Source organism: Heliangelus exortis, chromosome 8 (assembly GCF_036169615.1).
Source record: "Heliangelus exortis chromosome 8, bHelExo1.hap1, whole genome shotgun sequence".
In the NCBI taxonomy this organism is placed as follows: Eukaryota; Metazoa; Chordata; class Aves; order Apodiformes; family Trochilidae; genus Heliangelus; species Heliangelus exortis.
Window position 1 is genome coordinate 9,394,000 of NC_092429.1, and position 19,423 is coordinate 9,413,422.

The window sequence follows — 19,423 nt, forward strand, 5'->3', positions numbered from 1 at the left end:
ATTAGCTGCAGCACAACAATATCTTTTCAGAATACATTCTATTTTCAGAATTTATTTTTGCTTATGAAGTTCACTCTTAGGTTGGTGCAAGCAGAGGAAAAGCCTCCAGAACAGGGAACTGCCTACTGTCTGCATTAGAGTGCACATCATTAGGCCACCCCTTCTGAAAGAATGGTTGAACAAGCTTTTATATAGTGTATGTATATTTTTTAAGATAATTAATCCCTTTGTTGATATAAATTTCTCTAATTGCTGATTCAAATACTGAGAATAGATTTTTCCAAAAATCAAGTAAGCTCTCTGACACTGGGATACACAAACCATGTACATCAGCTCCCTAAGACCCTTTTCAGTGAGCCTATACAGCAGGGCATCCACACATATACACAGGCCACAGTGCACTACTGCCTTCTTAAATAGTTACACTTCTCAAACAACAAGAAATCATTTGGTAGAATTGACTACAGAATTCATAATTCCAGAAGCTGCAATCAAATAATCAACTAGATAACACAGGCAACTAGCAGAAGACATTTCAATTCATCATAGATTTTCAGTCTCGCTAGCAGCTGCAACCTTGTACTTAAAATTTATGGCCTGAATCTTCTTGATACAGGTTGCTAAATTTCTTCACAGAATTATGCCTTTGAGGGCACTTACTTGTGGAAGAGAACTGAAGGGAAGTATTGAAAACTGAAGGTGTTACATAAATACAGAAATAAAACATTCAGTCATTCAGTTTAGTTACTACTAAATAAAACATTACACCTTTAAAGAATTTCATTGGTATCACTGATGTTTCAAATGTAAATACACAACTAGTTTTATGTCTTACCCACCTCCATGCTTTGCCAAGTGAAGGGAATATCTCTGGCATCCTCAATTTCAAAATCCAAATTTTTGTGCAAAAATATCTCAGTTACATTAAACAAAAAACCTACTGGTAAATCACCACTTCACCATTCATTCAGTCTTCAAATCACAAGCACCACATTTCTTAAAATCTATCAAATATAGCTAAAGTTAGTGCTCAAGGTATATCAGTTTAAAAAAAATATTCAGTTGGTGTTTCATGTTCTTTAAATAACTCTCTGACTGGTTCATCATTGTCAGATGAACTAAAAAAAAAGGTCTGGTCATGCCCCATTTTTTAAAAACAGGCCCTTTGAACCCCTGTATTGTGCAGCCCTGAATCACTGGCTCTTTCCAAATACTGCATTGTCCAAACACTGTTTCTTATACAAAGGGGAGAGCTTGCATTAAAGGACTGGAAATCACTTCTCATTAGAACCAGAAACCTGAGGAAAAAAAGTTATATGTGTTTGTGAGCTTCATGTCTGTTGTCTACAAGCTTTGTGAAACAATTTAAAATTATAATACAATAGCAGGCAGTACAAAAGCTTTCTCTTTTATATAATGCAATCAACAATGCAATTTCTTTCACCACAAATCTGTGAAGCTAAGCTTTCGTAATATCACTCAAACACAAGTTAGTTTGCTAAAATTCTTTAAACATTGTATTTTTAAAAAATGTTATTTGATTAAGTCACGTTCTTAAAAGTCTTCTTTTACGCACATTTGCTACTTTGTTGAAATATCTCCCTTACACTGACTGCTCCACAAACACCCGACCTGCATGGCCCAGGAGCTGTGTACTTAAGGCTTCTGTCAACAGAGTGTTTGAAGAGCAGCGATCAGAGTTGTCCATATCACATAAATAATCAGTGACTCCTATGGAGCTGCTTCAGCCATGTCAGTGCAAACAACACTCAACACCACAGCTACTTCCATATCAGGATCAGCTCAAGCTGATAATTAGATGTAAGCTTACACTACTGCTGCTTAAGGAAATGAATAGAAGCTTCAGTCTCAGGGAGATGGAAGGTAGCTGTTTCCAAGTGAGTGACAGATTCTTGAAAATGCTAACAGAGGAAACAGAGTGTCTGCCCATTAAACTGATTCCCACAACTGAACAGATATATATGTTCAAACCAAACCCAGAAATAAAAAAGAATAATTATACTTACAAACTTCCTCTTCTGGGAAGACTCAGCTCCTTCTGGAATAAAAAAAAAAGAATAACAACCTGGAGTTAGTTTTACTTGTTAATATATATTGTTCATTTATTAATATATATTATTCGTTATTACTGAGACAAAATAAATAAAAAGCTGGCCATTTCTGAATGCATGCTCAGTGTATAGCTGTGCACGGGACCGCTGTGCAGAAGAGGTGAATCATAGCACAGTGGTCTGGGGTACACAAGTTACTCATTTTGTCTGAGTAATCATTGCCTCTGCAGTCACAGAAGCAAAAGCACCCAACAGATCAAATATAACTCTGAAATTCAAGCCTAAACGTAGATGAGCAAGCAATTAATTCTGTCCTACACACCTCATCACCATCATATCCAAACCCCTTCCAGAAGTGTGGCAGCAATATGTTTAGCATCTGCTGCCTGTGTGTTCTCACATTCTTGCCAAAAGGAAAATTTAACTCAACAGAGCAGCTCTGCATTAGGGGTGGGTTGGTTTGGTTTTTTTTTTCTTCAAGCACACACATTATCTGTGTCATACACTACCACAGAAATCTATGGCCAATGAAACACAACTCCAAGTCAAAATCACAGAAAAAAGAAAAAGCATTTTGCACCTAAGCAGCAAAAGCAAAGGAAGAGGGGGAATATTAAGGATTTTATTTAAGTAAACAGGCCACGAACAGCCAGAGGGCACAGACAGCGATGACAGCACCATGAGGCAAGGACCCGCCGTGTTTGGTTTGGTTTTTAATATCCATCCCAGCAGGGCGGTGCTTCCCTCTGCCGGGGCCGCCGGGCCCTGAGGTTCCGCAGAGCGCCGCTGGGTGGGAGCCGCTGCACGGAACCGGACCCGCAGCTGCCCCCAGACCTCGGACCCCGGACCCCAGCCCACTCGCACAGCTCCGCGCAGAAGCTGCGGATGAGGAGAAAGAAGAACGCTGTCGGAGAGTGAAGCCTCTCCCGTCACACCGAACCTAAGACAAAGGAAACACAACTGCCGGCCCGGCCCGGCCCGCCGGTGCGGGACAGGGCAATGGGACAAGTCCCGGGGGAAGGTGCTGGTGCTGATCCCGGGCTGCTGCCCTGAAAGTTCTGACACGGAATGGGTGGTAACGATACAGCCGAGTGCCATTTCTGACTTTCAGACTACTGATCTACGTGCTGTATTTTTTATCCTCACTAAGGAGAAAAAAATCTGTGTTCGCTGAATATTGAAAAAAAAGTCAATAGAAAAAAAAAAATCAATAAAATTTGGTAACCTCCTTTCCATATTTAATTACGGTGTATGTGCTGACTGGAATGATTAACAACCTCATTGACAAACTGCCAGTGACTCTTCTGCTAACTAATACACTGGACATTTCTTAGCAAAGTTTTCCAAAGATGCCAAAAAGTTAGTTACTACAAGTAAAAAAAATCAAATTAAAATGTAAACATGCTGTTATTATTTTCAAGTATGAGTCTTCCACAACTTGAAATTGTATCACTGCTTAGCAGTACTGAGCAAATTTCATGTGTGAATTATCACAAGGCTGACAGCTTACAGCATCAAGAAATAAATTCCTGTCATCAGACAAATTTGTCAAGATCTAATCAAAACATTTCAAGTATGGAAGATAATAAATCATTAGCATCGATAGCAGGTTGTGTATTTTATATTCTAAAAAGGTATTTCTTACACTCATTTGTTAGGAGGAATTAAAGATTCCAAGCCACGAAGTCTACATAGCAATGACAGCTTTTTGCTACTGCAAATAGATAAAAATAGGTAAGATGCAGTAATTATGTATTATATACTGTTCTATTTGTGCATACAGTATATTACTTATGCATGCATATATATCTCTTACAGATGTAGATGTAAATACAGATGTATTTAATTTATCCTCTTTAAATAAGATCCTCTATAACAAAGGTGCTTGGCAAAGGGGACTTTTCCTGTTCAAACTGCATATTTCCATTTGTTCCAATGCAGTCAGCCCCAGAAATTTTCAGACTGAACGAACAAAGCTCTGGAATTTCATGGTACTGTCTGCAAAAGGGAAACAGTGAGCTTTAATTCTGTTTATCTGCCTCCTAATTTTGAGCTTTTAGGGGTTATGTTTACAAGCTTTCCTCCAGTCATTAGGGCTGAAAAGTCACTTAAAGAAGAGAACACTTCTTGCAGCAGCACAGCTCCAGTAATAGTGACTTACAGACACACCACAGAAATTGTGCCCCAATAACACAAGCAGACAAACCATTTTCTTTCCTCTACTGTAGACTTGTTTTGCAGACACAATATTACCTTGAATACTTCCTACATGTAGCTAAATCCGGACTAAATGCATGGAAGGACTGACTTGGGCTTTGTTCCTGAAATCACCCTTTGATACCTTTGATCAACTGAGTTTCCAAAAAAAGGAAGGAAAGAAGTATCAGCAGATGACATCCCAAAGCAACTGAAATATTATTCTACCCATGTACCAATTGTTTTCATTCTGCACCTCTGCCTTGACAAACACAGTGCAGCTGTGGAATCAATAGGCAGCAGTTCAAATTTAATACCTCTGTGGTCTTGACAACAAAGAGCACAATCAAAGCAATCAATTTTTATACCTGCTGTTCCACTATGCCTCATTTCGTGTTAGTCTTAAAATCATCTTTGAAAACCCTATCAATCATACACCAAGCCAGTCCCAACTCCTGCAAGCACCTTTCCTGTCCTCTGGAAAAACACCAAGGCTGCACCCTCACAGCTATTCAACTTTTTCTGCTTCTCCCATCTGCAGAGCTGGTAACTTCACTTCTTAAAATCCTCCAGACCAGACCGTGCATGGTGAGGCCAACCCAAAAGCATCAGAGCTGGAAGTTACGTGAATGCAAGCAACATAATTATGAGCTTTGCTTCTCCTGAATGACCAGTGGGTTAGTGTCTAACAAACATCACAGGGAAGAGGAAGAAAGAAAATACCTGGAGATGGAAGCAAGGAGGTAGCAGACTGCAGAAAGGTTTGGTGACCTATTTCAGGGCACTTATTTACGGGTGTCCAATGTCAGGAGAACATTTCAGATCTCCAGGGGATAGAGCAGACAATGAAAATGTCTACCAGAGGTAGGGATAAACTCTGGGACACACCCAGGGTGGAGACACAGCTGGGTCTTAAGATGGCTTAACACTTTACTGGATGTAATGGGACAAATTGAGAGTTTACATCTAAAAATGACAGGGTAATTTCAAAAGTATAAAATGGCACTACAAAAGCACTTATTAAACAGTTATGCAATAAAAGTCCAATAGGATCTCACAGGTACCATGGTAAAGGTGAAACTCTACTCAGATTCAGTCTTCTAGTATCTATTAACATTTTAAATAGTAAATGAAGCAGCAGGTTGTGTGATTTGACTGGTTTCACCCACTCCACAAAGGAGTTTGGTATTATATGTCCATGTATCCTGAAATAAGAAATCACATCTCAAGAGGTAACAAAACCGATAGGAGTGCTAAACTGTGGCTACTTGGTCTGAAACTCTATTTACAGGGTGCAGCTGTAATATCTATGGAAGTTTATTCTAAAGGACATTTTTCATTTAAGACCATCTTTCTGATGAGAATGACACATAAGCACTCAAAGATTTCAAACTGCCTCTTCTGACAGCACATCTGCCTCCCTGAGCACTTGTGCTGCCAGGACATATATATCTATATATATATATATAGATATTACCATTATTACTTCAGCCAGACTCCATGCCACCTGCTCTCTAGGTCAACAATATAACTCTCAAAATAGAGGCTTACATTTATATTTTATTTATATGAAATGATAAGTGTAAGAATACTTTAAAAGATTGTTGCTCATTATGCACACAGAATTTTCAGAAGTGGAAACAAATAGCTACTTTCACAGATCTTAAAAAATAAGAAGTGTATTAAATCTTGCAGTACCCGAAAGACAGGAACAGACTGTTCTGAAAGTTATTTTTTTGTATCAGTTCCATATTTCAAGGCAGTTATTAAACATGCAACTTGATCTCTACATGACAAAAGAAGCAGCAGATTTTCAGACAGCTAGTTAAAAATTAACCTTGGGAAAGAAATACAGCATCATGGAATTTCTAAAACACTGGTTTGAATACCCTCCTCCAAAAGAGTTCTTTGTATTTGTTTCCTCTTATCTTAAGTTTATCATCATATCAGATCATGTAGATATAAAATTAGTTGGACACCATAGCAGACACTACAGTTCAGGTTTCACAATAGAGCTGGGTTCTTAATGGTCCTTATCATGTTTGAGCCAGCAAAGAAGCTTAAGGAGAAAATATATTGGCTATTTTGAGTATCACTTTTCTGTTTACATAATATATTGCTTAGTGCATAGATATTGAAAATTTCTCTATTGTGATGTCTTCTATACAAAACCTGTGTCTGAATAGAGAAATGTTTTGGGGAGCATAGAAAGTGCTGACTTTTTGCATGCATACATGTACACAGCATGAAATGGAAATAAAGCCTGGAAATCTATTTGTTCATTGACCTACAAGATAGATACACCCTTATCTTTTAAACAGATACATTACTTTATAAAAGTGTAATGAAAACAGGAGCCCATCACTCAAAATTGTCACTTTCTCTCAGACTTGTAATTTGTCCTTGAATATGTAGCTGCACATATGGCACAGGCCCAGAGGCAAAGTTGGATGCTAGAATCTGCACTGATGGCAGCTTAAATGTAGTCCATTCAAACCGAAGTGAGAGCCATCACTGCACTCAGGATGTTCCATATATTTGCCAGAGAAGACAGCATGATTCCCGAGATTGCCTCTGACCTTGGCTTTCTTGCAAGGTAGCTCACTATCAAACCAGTTGGGCTAACAGACAAATATTTTTACAGATATAACAGTAAATACATTTCAGTTAATATTTCACAGATGATGAAATTCCACTGACACTCATTGACCTGGTACCATGCACTCATGTTTTAATTTTTTTCCTTTGCTGACTATGTTTGCTTTAGGGTATACTACCAACCAGCAGGGGATTAATTAAATCTCTTTCTATACATAACCATTTGCATTGCAGAGATGATATAATGAGGGTTGGAATCTCCAGTTCTGATGGAAAATACAGCCTGGCCATGCAAGGACAAACTGTAATCCATCCATCAGATTAACAGGGAAGAATTTTTCCTTGTGATTAAAAAAAAAAAACACCCCCCATATAAAGCTTCATTTTCTCCTATCACAATCTGTCAAGAAAAATAATTTTCTTCTTTTCACAACATCATTGTAAATGGTTATTAAAAACACGTCTTCTCAATTTCTCTCTCTAAAAATTATTACATCTGAACTACTTTTCCAAGATCATCAGTGAGGAATTTTAAACAGCAACACTAAAACTATCTGTATTGAATGTCAGATTAACCTATGGAACATGCTGCAGATATGTTCTATAATTTGCTGACTTTTTAGAAGCTAAATTCAGGATCATACTGTTAGATCATCTGCTTAGCAACAGAGATGCTTAAAAGACTGAAAATGAGTACCCAAGATCTTGCCAATATCATTGAAAATATTGAGAGGACAGAGTTTAATCCCCAGACCTTTCTTTATTTCAATCACACAAATCCTGAACTGCTGTGGATATCACAGCCCCAGTGCTTCTCACTGTATTTCCAGTACCAGTCAAGCTGCCTGGCACTGCCCTTTCCTAAGAAATCTCCCATTCCTGGTGCCGGGGTGCCAGAGCCTCCAGGACAATGTGCATGAGACTAAAACAGTGAACAATGTAATGTTCACCCAGTGTAATCCAAAACTTCTTACAAGTTCACAGCAATTTAAATGCACTCTTTGGATTAGTTCCCTATTTCAAGAGAAGTTACATGTGAGTAAAAATGTCATTTTCAAGTACCTTAACATATAAAATCAAATGGGGAAAAGAACCTCAGCTGTTAAACCAGCAGACAACTGTATTTCTCTAAAGAATCAGTATTCAAACCCACAGGTCACAAATCAGCCTGCAATGTTTTTAGCATCCTTCAGCCTGTGTTTTCACTTCAGGTTAGAAATCCCATACCATTTAGGAAAAAGGAAAAAAAAACCCTCTGGATTTATTTCAATTTATAGTTACTGCAGAAGAAAAAACTAAAAGCCCTTGAGTCTTTAAGATCTTGAAGCAAAATTCTTACACACAGCAAATTATTTTTCCCTCCCCCACCAGCCCTCCTGTCTGGGCAAGACAGTTTTTCCTTTGTAGCCAAAGCTAAGGATCCAGGTCACATCTGTGCATTAACCCATCATTAATATATGGCTCCAAAAGTTGCCCACTAACCTTTCGTATCACTTAACCTCAGGGCTTTCCATAAGATTAAGCGTATTGGTCACTTGACCTAAAATAATTTCAGAAGACATCTCAAAACAGACAAGAGTTCCCGTTTTCGTCAGAATATTTTCAGTGCCCATTTCCAAATATATCTTTTTTTTTTTTTTGTAGTTAACTGAAGTGTCTACTCCATATTTTGTACCTTCCATCACGTTTTCAAACCCAAAATACAGCATTATGCAGTACACTGTGGGCCAGACAGAGCCCACTCATGGCAACAAAAACGCCTGAAACCGTCCATCAGGAACCTGACAATAAAAATGTTGCCATGAAACCACATTCCCAAGTGGGTGCATGGAGAGGTGCCCAACCCCAGGAATAAGTCAGCTGCCACAGCTGAGCTAGAGATGACCCAAGGAGTGTGGCATGACACAAGGGCAGGGTGGCACACACACATCTCTCACAAGCCAGAGCAATGAATGACTTGCAATTCTCCAAGTCTCATTTCCTCTGCAGGATTCATTCCTGTCTGCTATTTGGGACTAAGAGCACAGGGTCACTCTAATTTCATGCTATCAGTCAAACAGCAGGCTCCTTCTTTTCAGAGTAAAGAAAATAGCTAGTTTCATATTTGGTCTCAAGCTTTTCAGATGAGGTTAAACAGCAAATGGTTTCTGGAAATTAAAAACAACCTCTAAGAACCCTGGGCACATCAAGAAGAGCAGGTACAGTAACGCAGCTGTTCAATCCTTAGATGTCAGCAAACTAATTTACTATCAACTTGATTGTTTTCCTCAAGGCTAAAAAAAACCCTGTAGCAGCAGCCCCCTTCAAATACACCTGCCAAACTTATTTTTAAATTATACATAGCACATAAAAGATCTTTTGAAGATGTCATTTCATTTGCAGGAAGATATAAATTTAAAAATTACAGCCTGAATTTTGTGAGCCAGGGTCCTACATGTGGCTCAAAAGTGTAGGAAAAAAAAAAGCAGAGGAAAAAAAAAAAAAAAAAAAAAAAAGTGAATTTACTCTCATAACAAGCAAACCATAGATTGCAAGAGCAGTAGCCTTAGAGGACCATGAGGATAACTTATTCCCTGACATAAACAATAAGAGCCACCCAAAACGTGTCTGTAGATCAACTAAATAAAAAGCAAGACGCATGACAGTCCTGTGTAAATAAAAGGCAGCTTATTCTTTAAAATTTGAGAAATAACATTTAAGAAATGCTTCAACTCTTCCTTATATTATATTTTTGCACAACTTGGCCTAAGGGAGAGGGAAGATTGAGAGAAATAAAGTGCGCAACTTAGACAGCTCATTAATCTTTCTCATTACTTAATTCCAGTTTACAAGGCCAGGAAGCAGATTACTGATCTATGTGTGGAACACCCTGCCCAGCACTCAACAGTCACCCAAAATAATGGAAGCAACTGTTCAAAATTCTCTTTCATTTTGTCAGACTGCACCAGTTTCAGAAATTTAAGTCAAAAGGTCACGTTCTACAAAATTTTTGAAAATGCAGGAGAGAGAGTCATTTCAGAGACATACAGGACTGCAGCTGCAACACTATTGTTAGAAACTGCTCTTAAAATTACTGTCTTGACTTGCAACAAAAATTCCTTCAAGACTGGGCATGCAATGATCACAAGGAAACAGTCACAGCTGCTAAAAATGCCAAGAGCATTACAAATAAACAAACCCAGTTTTATGGTCTCTCTTGTTGTCTTGTACTAATATTAATCTGTGATTAAATCAGTTGTCATTTCTACCATACACATCTACTCCTTAGAAGGGTGTTTCTAAAAGAGTTGACAGCTGACATCAGGGCTACCTAGCCATTAACTTTATTTATAAAACTCTTTAAACACCGAATTTAAACTGAATAATCGAGCCCAGCATAATTTTGGTGAGTTTGGCAACCCTTCTGATTTATCCTGCAGGAAAGTTACATAAAACAATGTACAACTCATGAAAACACCCACACCTGCTCACCAGCTCATACCCATTCAGTGCACTGTTAATACATAATATGAAAAAAGATCAAAGGTGACAAAGAAAATTATACTGAAATCAGTCGACAGACAATCTCCAATGCTGACTCATTGGACTGAGAAAAGGTACAGTCAGCTCAATATTAACATGAGCAGCAGGTATCTTGTGTAAGTCCAAAGGGTTCTATTTATTTGGTAATGTTGGTTTCTCACTGACTAACTGGTTGTAAAATACTTGGAAGCTGACAGGCAGCATTTAAGTTTTGGTGGTTGGTTTTGAGAGGAGCTCCACATGTCTCTGATTGCTTTGTCAATGTTAGGCTAAAACTTTGGACACGTCAGCAGAATTTTATCTTTACAGTTGTTTCTTTCTCAACTTATTTAGACAAAAAGAAAATCTGTGTCAGATGGACGGATTGGTAACCCCTGAAAGAGGACCAAGTTTCTTAATAGTAAAGCTCTGGGAGAGACTGCCAAGGGAAAGAAACTTTTTAGTTCCTCAAAAAGCTTCAACAATGGAGGCCCCCTCTATTCCCCTGCTAAAGCCACTGCAAATCCATCCCACATAAATGATGTGAAAACACTCTCAGAAATTGAAAGCATAAGCAATCAATTTTAAAGATATTTAGTAATTAGTCCTAAAAGGAATTCCAAGCATATAAAGCTCACTTGCCTTCATCTAGTTTATGACTGATAGCATCAGTAACCTCAGAAGTCATCCATTAAGTTCAGTAGTTAATTACATCTGCTCTGACTTGACATTATTTACAGAATAAGTAGATGTAGTTTTTCACTGCCTGGCTAAGCTAAGTGAGGCCCCTCAGCTTACCCCTTTCAAATCACTGATCTCAACAGAAGCAGGGAAGGAGACACAGGCAAAGAGGGACAGGGAAAAAAATGTAAATTTTTTGTAAAGGAATAGTTAAAGGCTATCATCCACTTAATGAAGAAATCCACATGCTGAGCACCACGTTAAAATTTGGAATAAGCAGATGCCAGCCAGAATTTACATCTTTGTAGGCTGCAAACAGAATTTCCAGATCTTTTTGCCCTCGAAAGTGGATGGTTTCTGATACTTATTATGTCTACTGTGTACCAAGCTGCAGCCAAACTGAAACATGAACACATGACAGTGATGAAAGAAAAGGATCTGTTGCTTCATTCCCAGATAATAAATATTTTTTACATCAAAAGCTAATAGCCACAGAAGTTTTAAAGTTGTAATATGATAAAGGGAATCATGCCCTGGAAATACAAGGTGATTACACACCTAATGTGACTCATTTCAGAGTTACACAAAGTGTATCTACAACATTTCTTTAATTGGTTCTGGAAAACAATATTTTCAGTGAAAAAACAACATTAACTTGAAATATGCTCTCTTATCTCTCTCTAGTACATCCTTTCAAACAGGTATTTTACATGCTTAGGAGTATTTAAATTAATTGTAAAGACAAAAAATGATTTTAAAATGGCCCTCTAAATTTTGATCAGGTAGAACTATAATAACCACCAACCTTATAAAATTACACTGCCTGCCAGGTACCCACATGGCAGGGCTCTGATGGTGAAATATAAAATGGTGCTAGGCCAAGCCCAGAATTGATTTACAGATTAAACTGAGTGGGTGAAAGGTTTATACTGGTGTATGCAAGGCAAGCTTCAAGCTTAGAGGAGGTGGAGCGGATCTTGGAAAAGCAGCATCTATTGCATTCAAAGTGAAAGGGAGCTGAGCTGGAAACCATAAGCACTGACTGACCTCATCCCTCAGCATATTTTTAAATAACCATATCTAGGCCTACCCTTCAGGTATCTCATAAATTGTGCAAATGTCAAGTGAAGTATGGTTTCTGGATCTTTAAAATTTGTCCTATGAAAAAGCATCTAAACATCTTTCACCAATCTATTTCTGAACAGCCTTAAATTTAATAAAGTTGGATAATTCAGACTTACTTGGTGCCAAGAGATCTCTTTCAGGGTAAAGGAAAATTCATCCCCAATTAAAGTACTGGTAAAATACAGACACTCACTCCCAAAGCAGAGATTTGAGAAACTGCAGACTGTGCCTAATGACTTTTAGTTGTGATGGGCGATTAGTGTGCTCTGTAATGGACTGACAGAAAGAGCTGATTCTATTACCAGGACATGTTCTGGATAGGATTTTCTTTCAGTTGCATTTAAATTATAAATATGAACTCTCTTGAAAATATATAAAGACAAAAGATATTAATCAATATCTAAAACTTCTGTCCTTCACCATACTTCAAATTAGACCAAACACTGACTTCATCCCCCAGAACAGCTCTCAGGTACTCAGCACTGTCTGTACATCATTACTCTTCCATTTATCAAGCACAGAGTTCTCTTCATCCTCTATGTCTTTTGGGAGAAACTGCAAGTGCTAGCTTCAAAGGCAGATTTTAAGATATATTCTAGTCAATATTTACAGGTCCAGCAGAAATTTCTGAAGTGTTTGCAAGACTTGCAAGTTAATAAAGAATTGTCACTGAACTACACTGAACTGTCACTCTATAACAAAGAGGATCTGGGAAGAGGCTTTTCCTGATCCCAACAGGTCTCTCAACAGCTCAGCTGCTCACTGTCCCTGTTCCCACTTTATGGTTCAATTCAGTGCATGCTTAAAGCATTCATCTCAACAACAAGAATGATCAGAGGTTTGGCAGGAAAAAACAGCAGGTTTTCAGAGGTAGCAAGTCTGCTGTCTTACTAGGACATGAGCTCTGGAAAACTGCATTGCCTTGTTACCATTGTGTTGGAATACATTTCATCTCAAAGGAACTCAAATCACACTGACACCCTCACCTGCAGCTGTGAGAAACAAGCCAGCATTTATGCCTGGCCTGCTTAAAATGCAATGTACAACTTGTTTAAAAAATAAGATCGATAGACATTATGCCTACTTATTTAAAAATCAATATAAATTACAGATGAATAAAGTGTTCTTTTAATTTTCCCAATAAGTATAGTTCAGTATTTATAAGCCTCTCTACCCGAATTTAACATAAAATGCTTATGCACACCAAGAATTTAAACATGTACTGGCTCTAGGAAGCATAATCTGCACTGTAAAACAAACTAGAAACAATTATTTTAACAGTATGTACCGGAGAGTACTGCATCTTATTTTCAATCTTAATGTTTTAAGTTTTGCTAATTTCAGTGTATTTAAATAGCATTCTGTGTGTTCAGCCCTAGCAAGTCAATGAACGGGATAGAAAACTGATAAAAGAAATAACTGACAAATCTCACTATACAAATTTCCAGTAATTTCAGTGGAAAAAGTGGGAAATCGAGTTCATTGATCGTACTGTCTGAAATCTCCATCTGTGCTTTGCTTCAGACCCAACAGGCTTTTTGCCTTCATGGATTCAGGTAGATATGTCAAGGTAGATATGGCTCTGAAGTCTGAAAAATGCAGTGAGTGAGAGAAGAACTGAAAAAACCCCACAGACAAACAAGCAATGTAATAGCAAGATACAGGAAAGGGAAATTAACCTGTTTACAATGCCAGACAGTTCCCATGGGCAATACTGAGCAATGAAACAAAGCAGAACTTACAAGTGCTTCCATATTAATTCTAGAAGCCTGAAAAATAGGAAGTCAACTATTTTATTACATCAAAATGTTATACAGAAGACCTCAATGTTTTCTGTTAATTGCTGCATACAATACATTAAGTACACACTACACAAGACCAGAGACACAGATTTTCTCTAAATCCCTGGCAGTGTGGGGAATTTATTAGGTAAGTAGTCAACACAATGCCATAATTGATTTATACACTGCTAACTACTCATACACCTATGGAAGGACAAACTAGCACTAATTTCCAAAAAGAACAGGGGAGAAACTGTGAACAGTTCACTGAAGACAATGTACAGCTGGAGTTTGGGAAAAAAGCAAGCAGGCTGTTAGGCAGCATCAAGAACAGCATGGAGCATTATATGGAAATTATTATAATGCCATTAACTCAATCAGAAACACAACAGCAGCTATGATGCTATGTCTGGTTCTGGTCATGCCATTCATGAAGACAAATCCCAGGCTCCTAGACAGGACAGCAAATCTTAAGATTCATTTTCCTATGTAATAGATACTTGAGCCTGAAACTAGAAAAAATCTCCAAGCACTAACTTTAAGGAACAAGTTTTGAGAAGAGAAGAAATAACTTGTCCTTCCAGCCAAAGGCAGAGGGATAGCTTCAAAGGTCTGCAGTGTGACAGCACAGGCACTGAGCAGTGCTTTCCACAGTTCAGCACAAGAGGGTCTCCAGTTTATCTTAAAAAAATGAATATTCAAATGCTGGCAGCCATCATTCCAGCAACAGTGGTCTTTGGCTGCTGAGAGGACAGTCTCTTGAATTCATTGAGTAAAATCAAGTGAGAATTCCCATGGAAGGAAAGCTACTGAGAACAAAGGACAATGCTGGCACAGGAAATGATGCCTATAAATGGGTGCATGTAAATGTGTTGGAAATGGAAATTAAAAGTTTCCGCTTTTCAGAAGACTACACTTCCAAAGCAGTGGCACTACAGTTCAGGAAATACCTCCTTTTTCTGTCATCCTACAGAGATACAATTGGACAGTGAATATACATTATCCCATAGACCGTGAATATACATAATTCCATACATATGCATATATATATATATAGACACACACACGACTTTTATGAATACATATGCATACAGAAGAATTCTGTTTCCTTGGGATAAGTGGAAAGCTCACACATTTCCATTTGTACATATGCAAACTTTAAAGAAAACAGAAGAGCAGATTTTTTCTCCTGCACCGATGCAGCACAGATTGCAATATTATTTATAACACACCTTCTTTTACAATCGATTTCTTTCTTTGGAAAACAAAAGGCTTAAAAGCCACAGGTTTCTGGAATGCATTTTCTAGGCATGCCATTTGTGAAAGCATTCAAAAACAGCCTACAATATATATAGCAGGCAAACTGTGAAAAGCTTAGCACAAGAGGAATTTTCCTAATCTGCTTAAGGTTTGGATTGTTTGAGTGCAACATGGCTGCTGCTGCTATATGCCTGTGTTTCTCTGCACTAAGCCTGTTTGCTCTTTGTTTTCTGTTTAGTTTGATTCTCTGGGGGGGATTAATTGTTTTTTGCTTTTTTGCCTTGATGGTGGGATCACTTTATTATCTGATTTTACGGCTGCCATTGCCATTTTCTGTGGGAGCACTTTTTTGCTTGTTTTGGGGCCCACCTTCAGTGAATCCCCTCTAAGTACATACAACCTTTTGGGCTTTTTACTCTGGTCTCTTAACGCACTGTGCTACAAGTTACCTTTGAGAGATTGGCTGCAGATTGGCTGCAAGGCTATCAACCCCAGCTTCAGCAAGTGAAGACTACAGAGGGATCCTTCTGCTGCCGCTACACCGAGGTCCCAGCTGAAATAACTCTTAAGCCTGGGATGTGTCATTTGGGATGGATGGAGCTAAATCACCATTGTCTTTGCAAAAGAGGATCTACTCCGGGAGTAGGAATCAAACTGCTGAAGACAACATTGTGGATCAGGATTTTTTCAGGAGGAGGAGCTACGAAAAATCAAAAGGTTTTCTAATTCGACTCCTATTCCACCAGTAACTATCATTAACTGTAATTTCAGGTTTTGGCATCTCTAAACAATGCTTTCACCATTGATACAAAGAACTAGCACCTTTATGTTTCTCCATTAAAATATTTGATTTTGACCTGGTTATTAAATTTTGTACTACACATACTTATGATATGGCCTTTGGAAATAACACTGGTTGATTAATCTCCATCATTAATACTGCAACAAAAGGAGAATGACAGATCTCTCCTGATCAGCTTCTGGAAATGAAGGTCCAAGCTTTAGAAACTGAAAAAAGATTATTTTAGTTCTTCTAACACTGATTACTGGCAGGATTATTGATGCATTAGAATCTTGTATTACTCAAAAAAAAAAAAAAAAAAAAAATCTTTGTACTATGAAGAAAGTTCTGCTTTGTCCACCACCAGAGGACAAAGAGAATCTATACAGTACCTGGCTATTCTTTTAGTATTAGCTTGTTATTATGTCTTGGCATCAGAAAGTAACCTTCCATGTCCAAAAAAAAATCGATTACTTGTAAAATTATGTTACTGGTTGGGAGGTTTTGGTCCTTTGCAATGTTTTCCTCTGATGAAAGTTTAAATTGTATTTAGCAAGTGTTCTTATTCAATATTTTGCTGTCAGTGGAGTTGTAATCCCTTTGCAGCAACCAGGAATTACCATTATAAACCCAGTGGCATATTGTCTGCCCTTACAAACTGTAATGAAGTTTTTCACATTGTTTTGACATTGTCCTTGAGCAATAGCATGAACAGCCTTATTTCTCAGTTAATTCTCAAACTGCCAGCAAACCAGGATGTGGTCAAACTAGGGCAAGTGAGCAGGTAAGGACAAGAGGCAAAGCCACCACACATCTCAGTTCAGAGATGAACAGCAGTAGCCACAGGAACAGCTACAAGTCCATTACAAGCCTTACGTACATTATCTTCATTAACTTTCTTAACGCTCCCCTGCTCTGGTGACTTCATCTGATGTTGAAAGCTGACTTCTGTTTTTATTTGTTCTAAGGTTTTAATTCCGTCAAATTTGCAGCTATGTCTTTAATCTTCCACATCAAAATAGTACAGATTCATTTTTACCTGGATCAAAAATAGGACATCTTATGCACATTACTAACATCAGCACTTCTAATGTTAGTACTAATGTTTGTATTTTTTTATTGAGCTGACACTGCACATTGTCCCCTTCTGTTTTCTGCTTTGTGTATATTTGATCCTGTGGCATTGGGTATACTGCATGAAAAATGTTCTATTTCTTACTTGATACTCATATTTTTATTTTTAAATTTTCATGAGATGATTTCCATGCTATGATTTTATATTTCCACTAGGCTACTCGTATAGCTATTACGGAAGTTCTTTAAGGAATTATGATTCACATTCCGATATCTCTTACACTATTTAACATGTGTCATAATAAATAGTAGAAAAATCCTTTTTAATGCAAAAGAATATCTGCATGGATATTGCACAAATCTTTATCAACTGAAATACTATTTCAACATTTCCATTCCAAAGCAATTACCACTCCTGCAGAAGAAAGCAGCTGATGAAACAGGGGGCAAAAAAGATCAGTGCTTAATCCATTATCACATCCCAGTAATGCTAATCTAGGTGTAAGATTAATTTGGACTTCAAACATATTAAAGCAGCAAAATAAGATTTGCTTCATGAAATGTTCAAAAGACATTATATCCATATGATGAGATTCAACATTTACTGCAAACTGTCATTCATAATTTTCATTTGAAAGCACTCTTCCAGTTTATAATTTATCTCAGAAGTTTAGTAAAATATGATGCAAATAGATGGTGTATGGAAGCATTTATAAGACCCAAACATGAATTTTAGCGTGGGAAACAAAACTTAATGATTAACTAGGTTATCTTCTCTGACAGGATAATTAAAGGACAAGGAACATATTTCCAAAGTAATCCCTTCAGTATTTCTCTCATTTAAACTTATAAAATAATTTTGAATCAATGTTTTGTTTATTTTCATCTGTGATCTTTCTGTTCTTTTTAATTCTATGCTTTTCCCTGAGAAACTGACAGCTACTTGATAGTTCTATTTCACAAACATTTGGTTTAGGCTGCCTGATCTTAGCAGCTGAATGTTATTTCCAAAGTAATTTCAACCCAAATGCAACAATTCATTATAACTTCTAACTTACTTCTGTTAAATCTAAAGTTAACTGATTTTACAAATTCACTGTTCTTCTGTTTTTGTTTCATTGACTGATTTCTTCTCAGTTCATCATGGGAAACACTGCTTAGCAGATTCTGACAGACACATTTTTTTTATTTGGGATTTCAAACTGCTCGGTTCACCTACCAGTGACCCAAAAACTTTTCAGTGTTAGAAGAACAAACATTGTATATGAAGATTCAGATGTTAAAGCACTGCAAGACTCTTCAATGTCCTTCTGAGTTCTTAAGAGTTGCTACAGCCTGCCAACTCCATGGCTTTTGGTATTCATCCTCTTGCCTCCTTAAACTTCTGCCACTTAACAGAGCTCCTGAATTGTGTGGCCAGTAGTGAAATGTAGGTTCACACGTATACCTATATTTTTGTAATGCTACATGTATTAGAAACTCAAATGCTTGCTTGCTGTTCTCTACTTCAGAGTCACATACGCCAGAATCTAGGTCAGAATTTTTTGCCAGTGTTTTGCTTGAGTTTAGTTGGCCTTCTGCTAGCAAAACAGAAAACAACTTTCAAACTTCCAGCACAAAGTAAGGTAATGATGTTTTCAGGAGGAAGGTTCATCTTTGTGTTCCTTGTTGTCTTTGGTTTAACATTTTAACATTAATTATTCTCATATTACCTCATTTTAAATTAAAACAGATGTCCTCCGAATTTGATTTAAAATTTTAACCTTTAAAAACTAATAACATATTCATATGCTGTGAATGTTTATCCCTACCTTATTGCTCTCTCAGCTGTATTTTATGATTATTAGAATGACTTTATGTCCCTGCTCTACTTTTTCCAAGTACAAGTCTTTAAGATCACAGAATTACATAATGTTAGGGGTTGGAAGGGACCCTGAAAGATCATTGAGTCCAACCCCCTTGCCTGAGCAGGATCACCTAAATGTAGGTCACACAGGAATGCATCCAGGTGGGTTTTGAACATCTCCAGCAAAGGAGACTCCACAACCTCACTGAGCAGTCTGTTCCAGAGTTCAGATGCCCCCTCTTTGGATATATCTTAATCCAAGGAAGAAAGCAGTCTTTTGGTGTGACTTAAAATGTATTTACAGATATTTTTATACTTTGTCTGCACCAGTTTTCACCTTCTATTTCAGTGTGGTTTCCCAGATGCTATGAAGCATTTTAGGACTCTGCAGATTAGCAACTAGAGAAATACCAAACAGAAGATTCAGAGGAAAAAAGAGGAACGATTATTTAACAGTAAAGTGAACGTTTTTTTCAAACAGATTAGAAAAGTTAACTTGTCCAACTGT

At 37.6% G+C, this 19,423-nt stretch overlaps 1 protein-coding gene across 9 annotated transcripts in view; it reads right to left on the reverse strand.

Moving 5' to 3' along the window:
• MAST2 (microtubule associated serine/threonine kinase 2) overlaps nucleotides 1–19,423 on the reverse strand; it is a 180,431-nt gene that overhangs the window by 102,244 nt on the left and 58,764 nt on the right. For all 9 annotated transcript variants that reach the window (XM_071750250.1, XM_071750253.1, XM_071750249.1 and 6 more), the window contains one exon: nucleotides 2,028–2,059. In XM_071750250.1, the coding sequence (XP_071606351.1) occupies nucleotides 2,028–2,059 (32 nt within the window). The remainder of the gene's footprint in view (nucleotides 1–2,027; nucleotides 2,060–19,423) is intronic.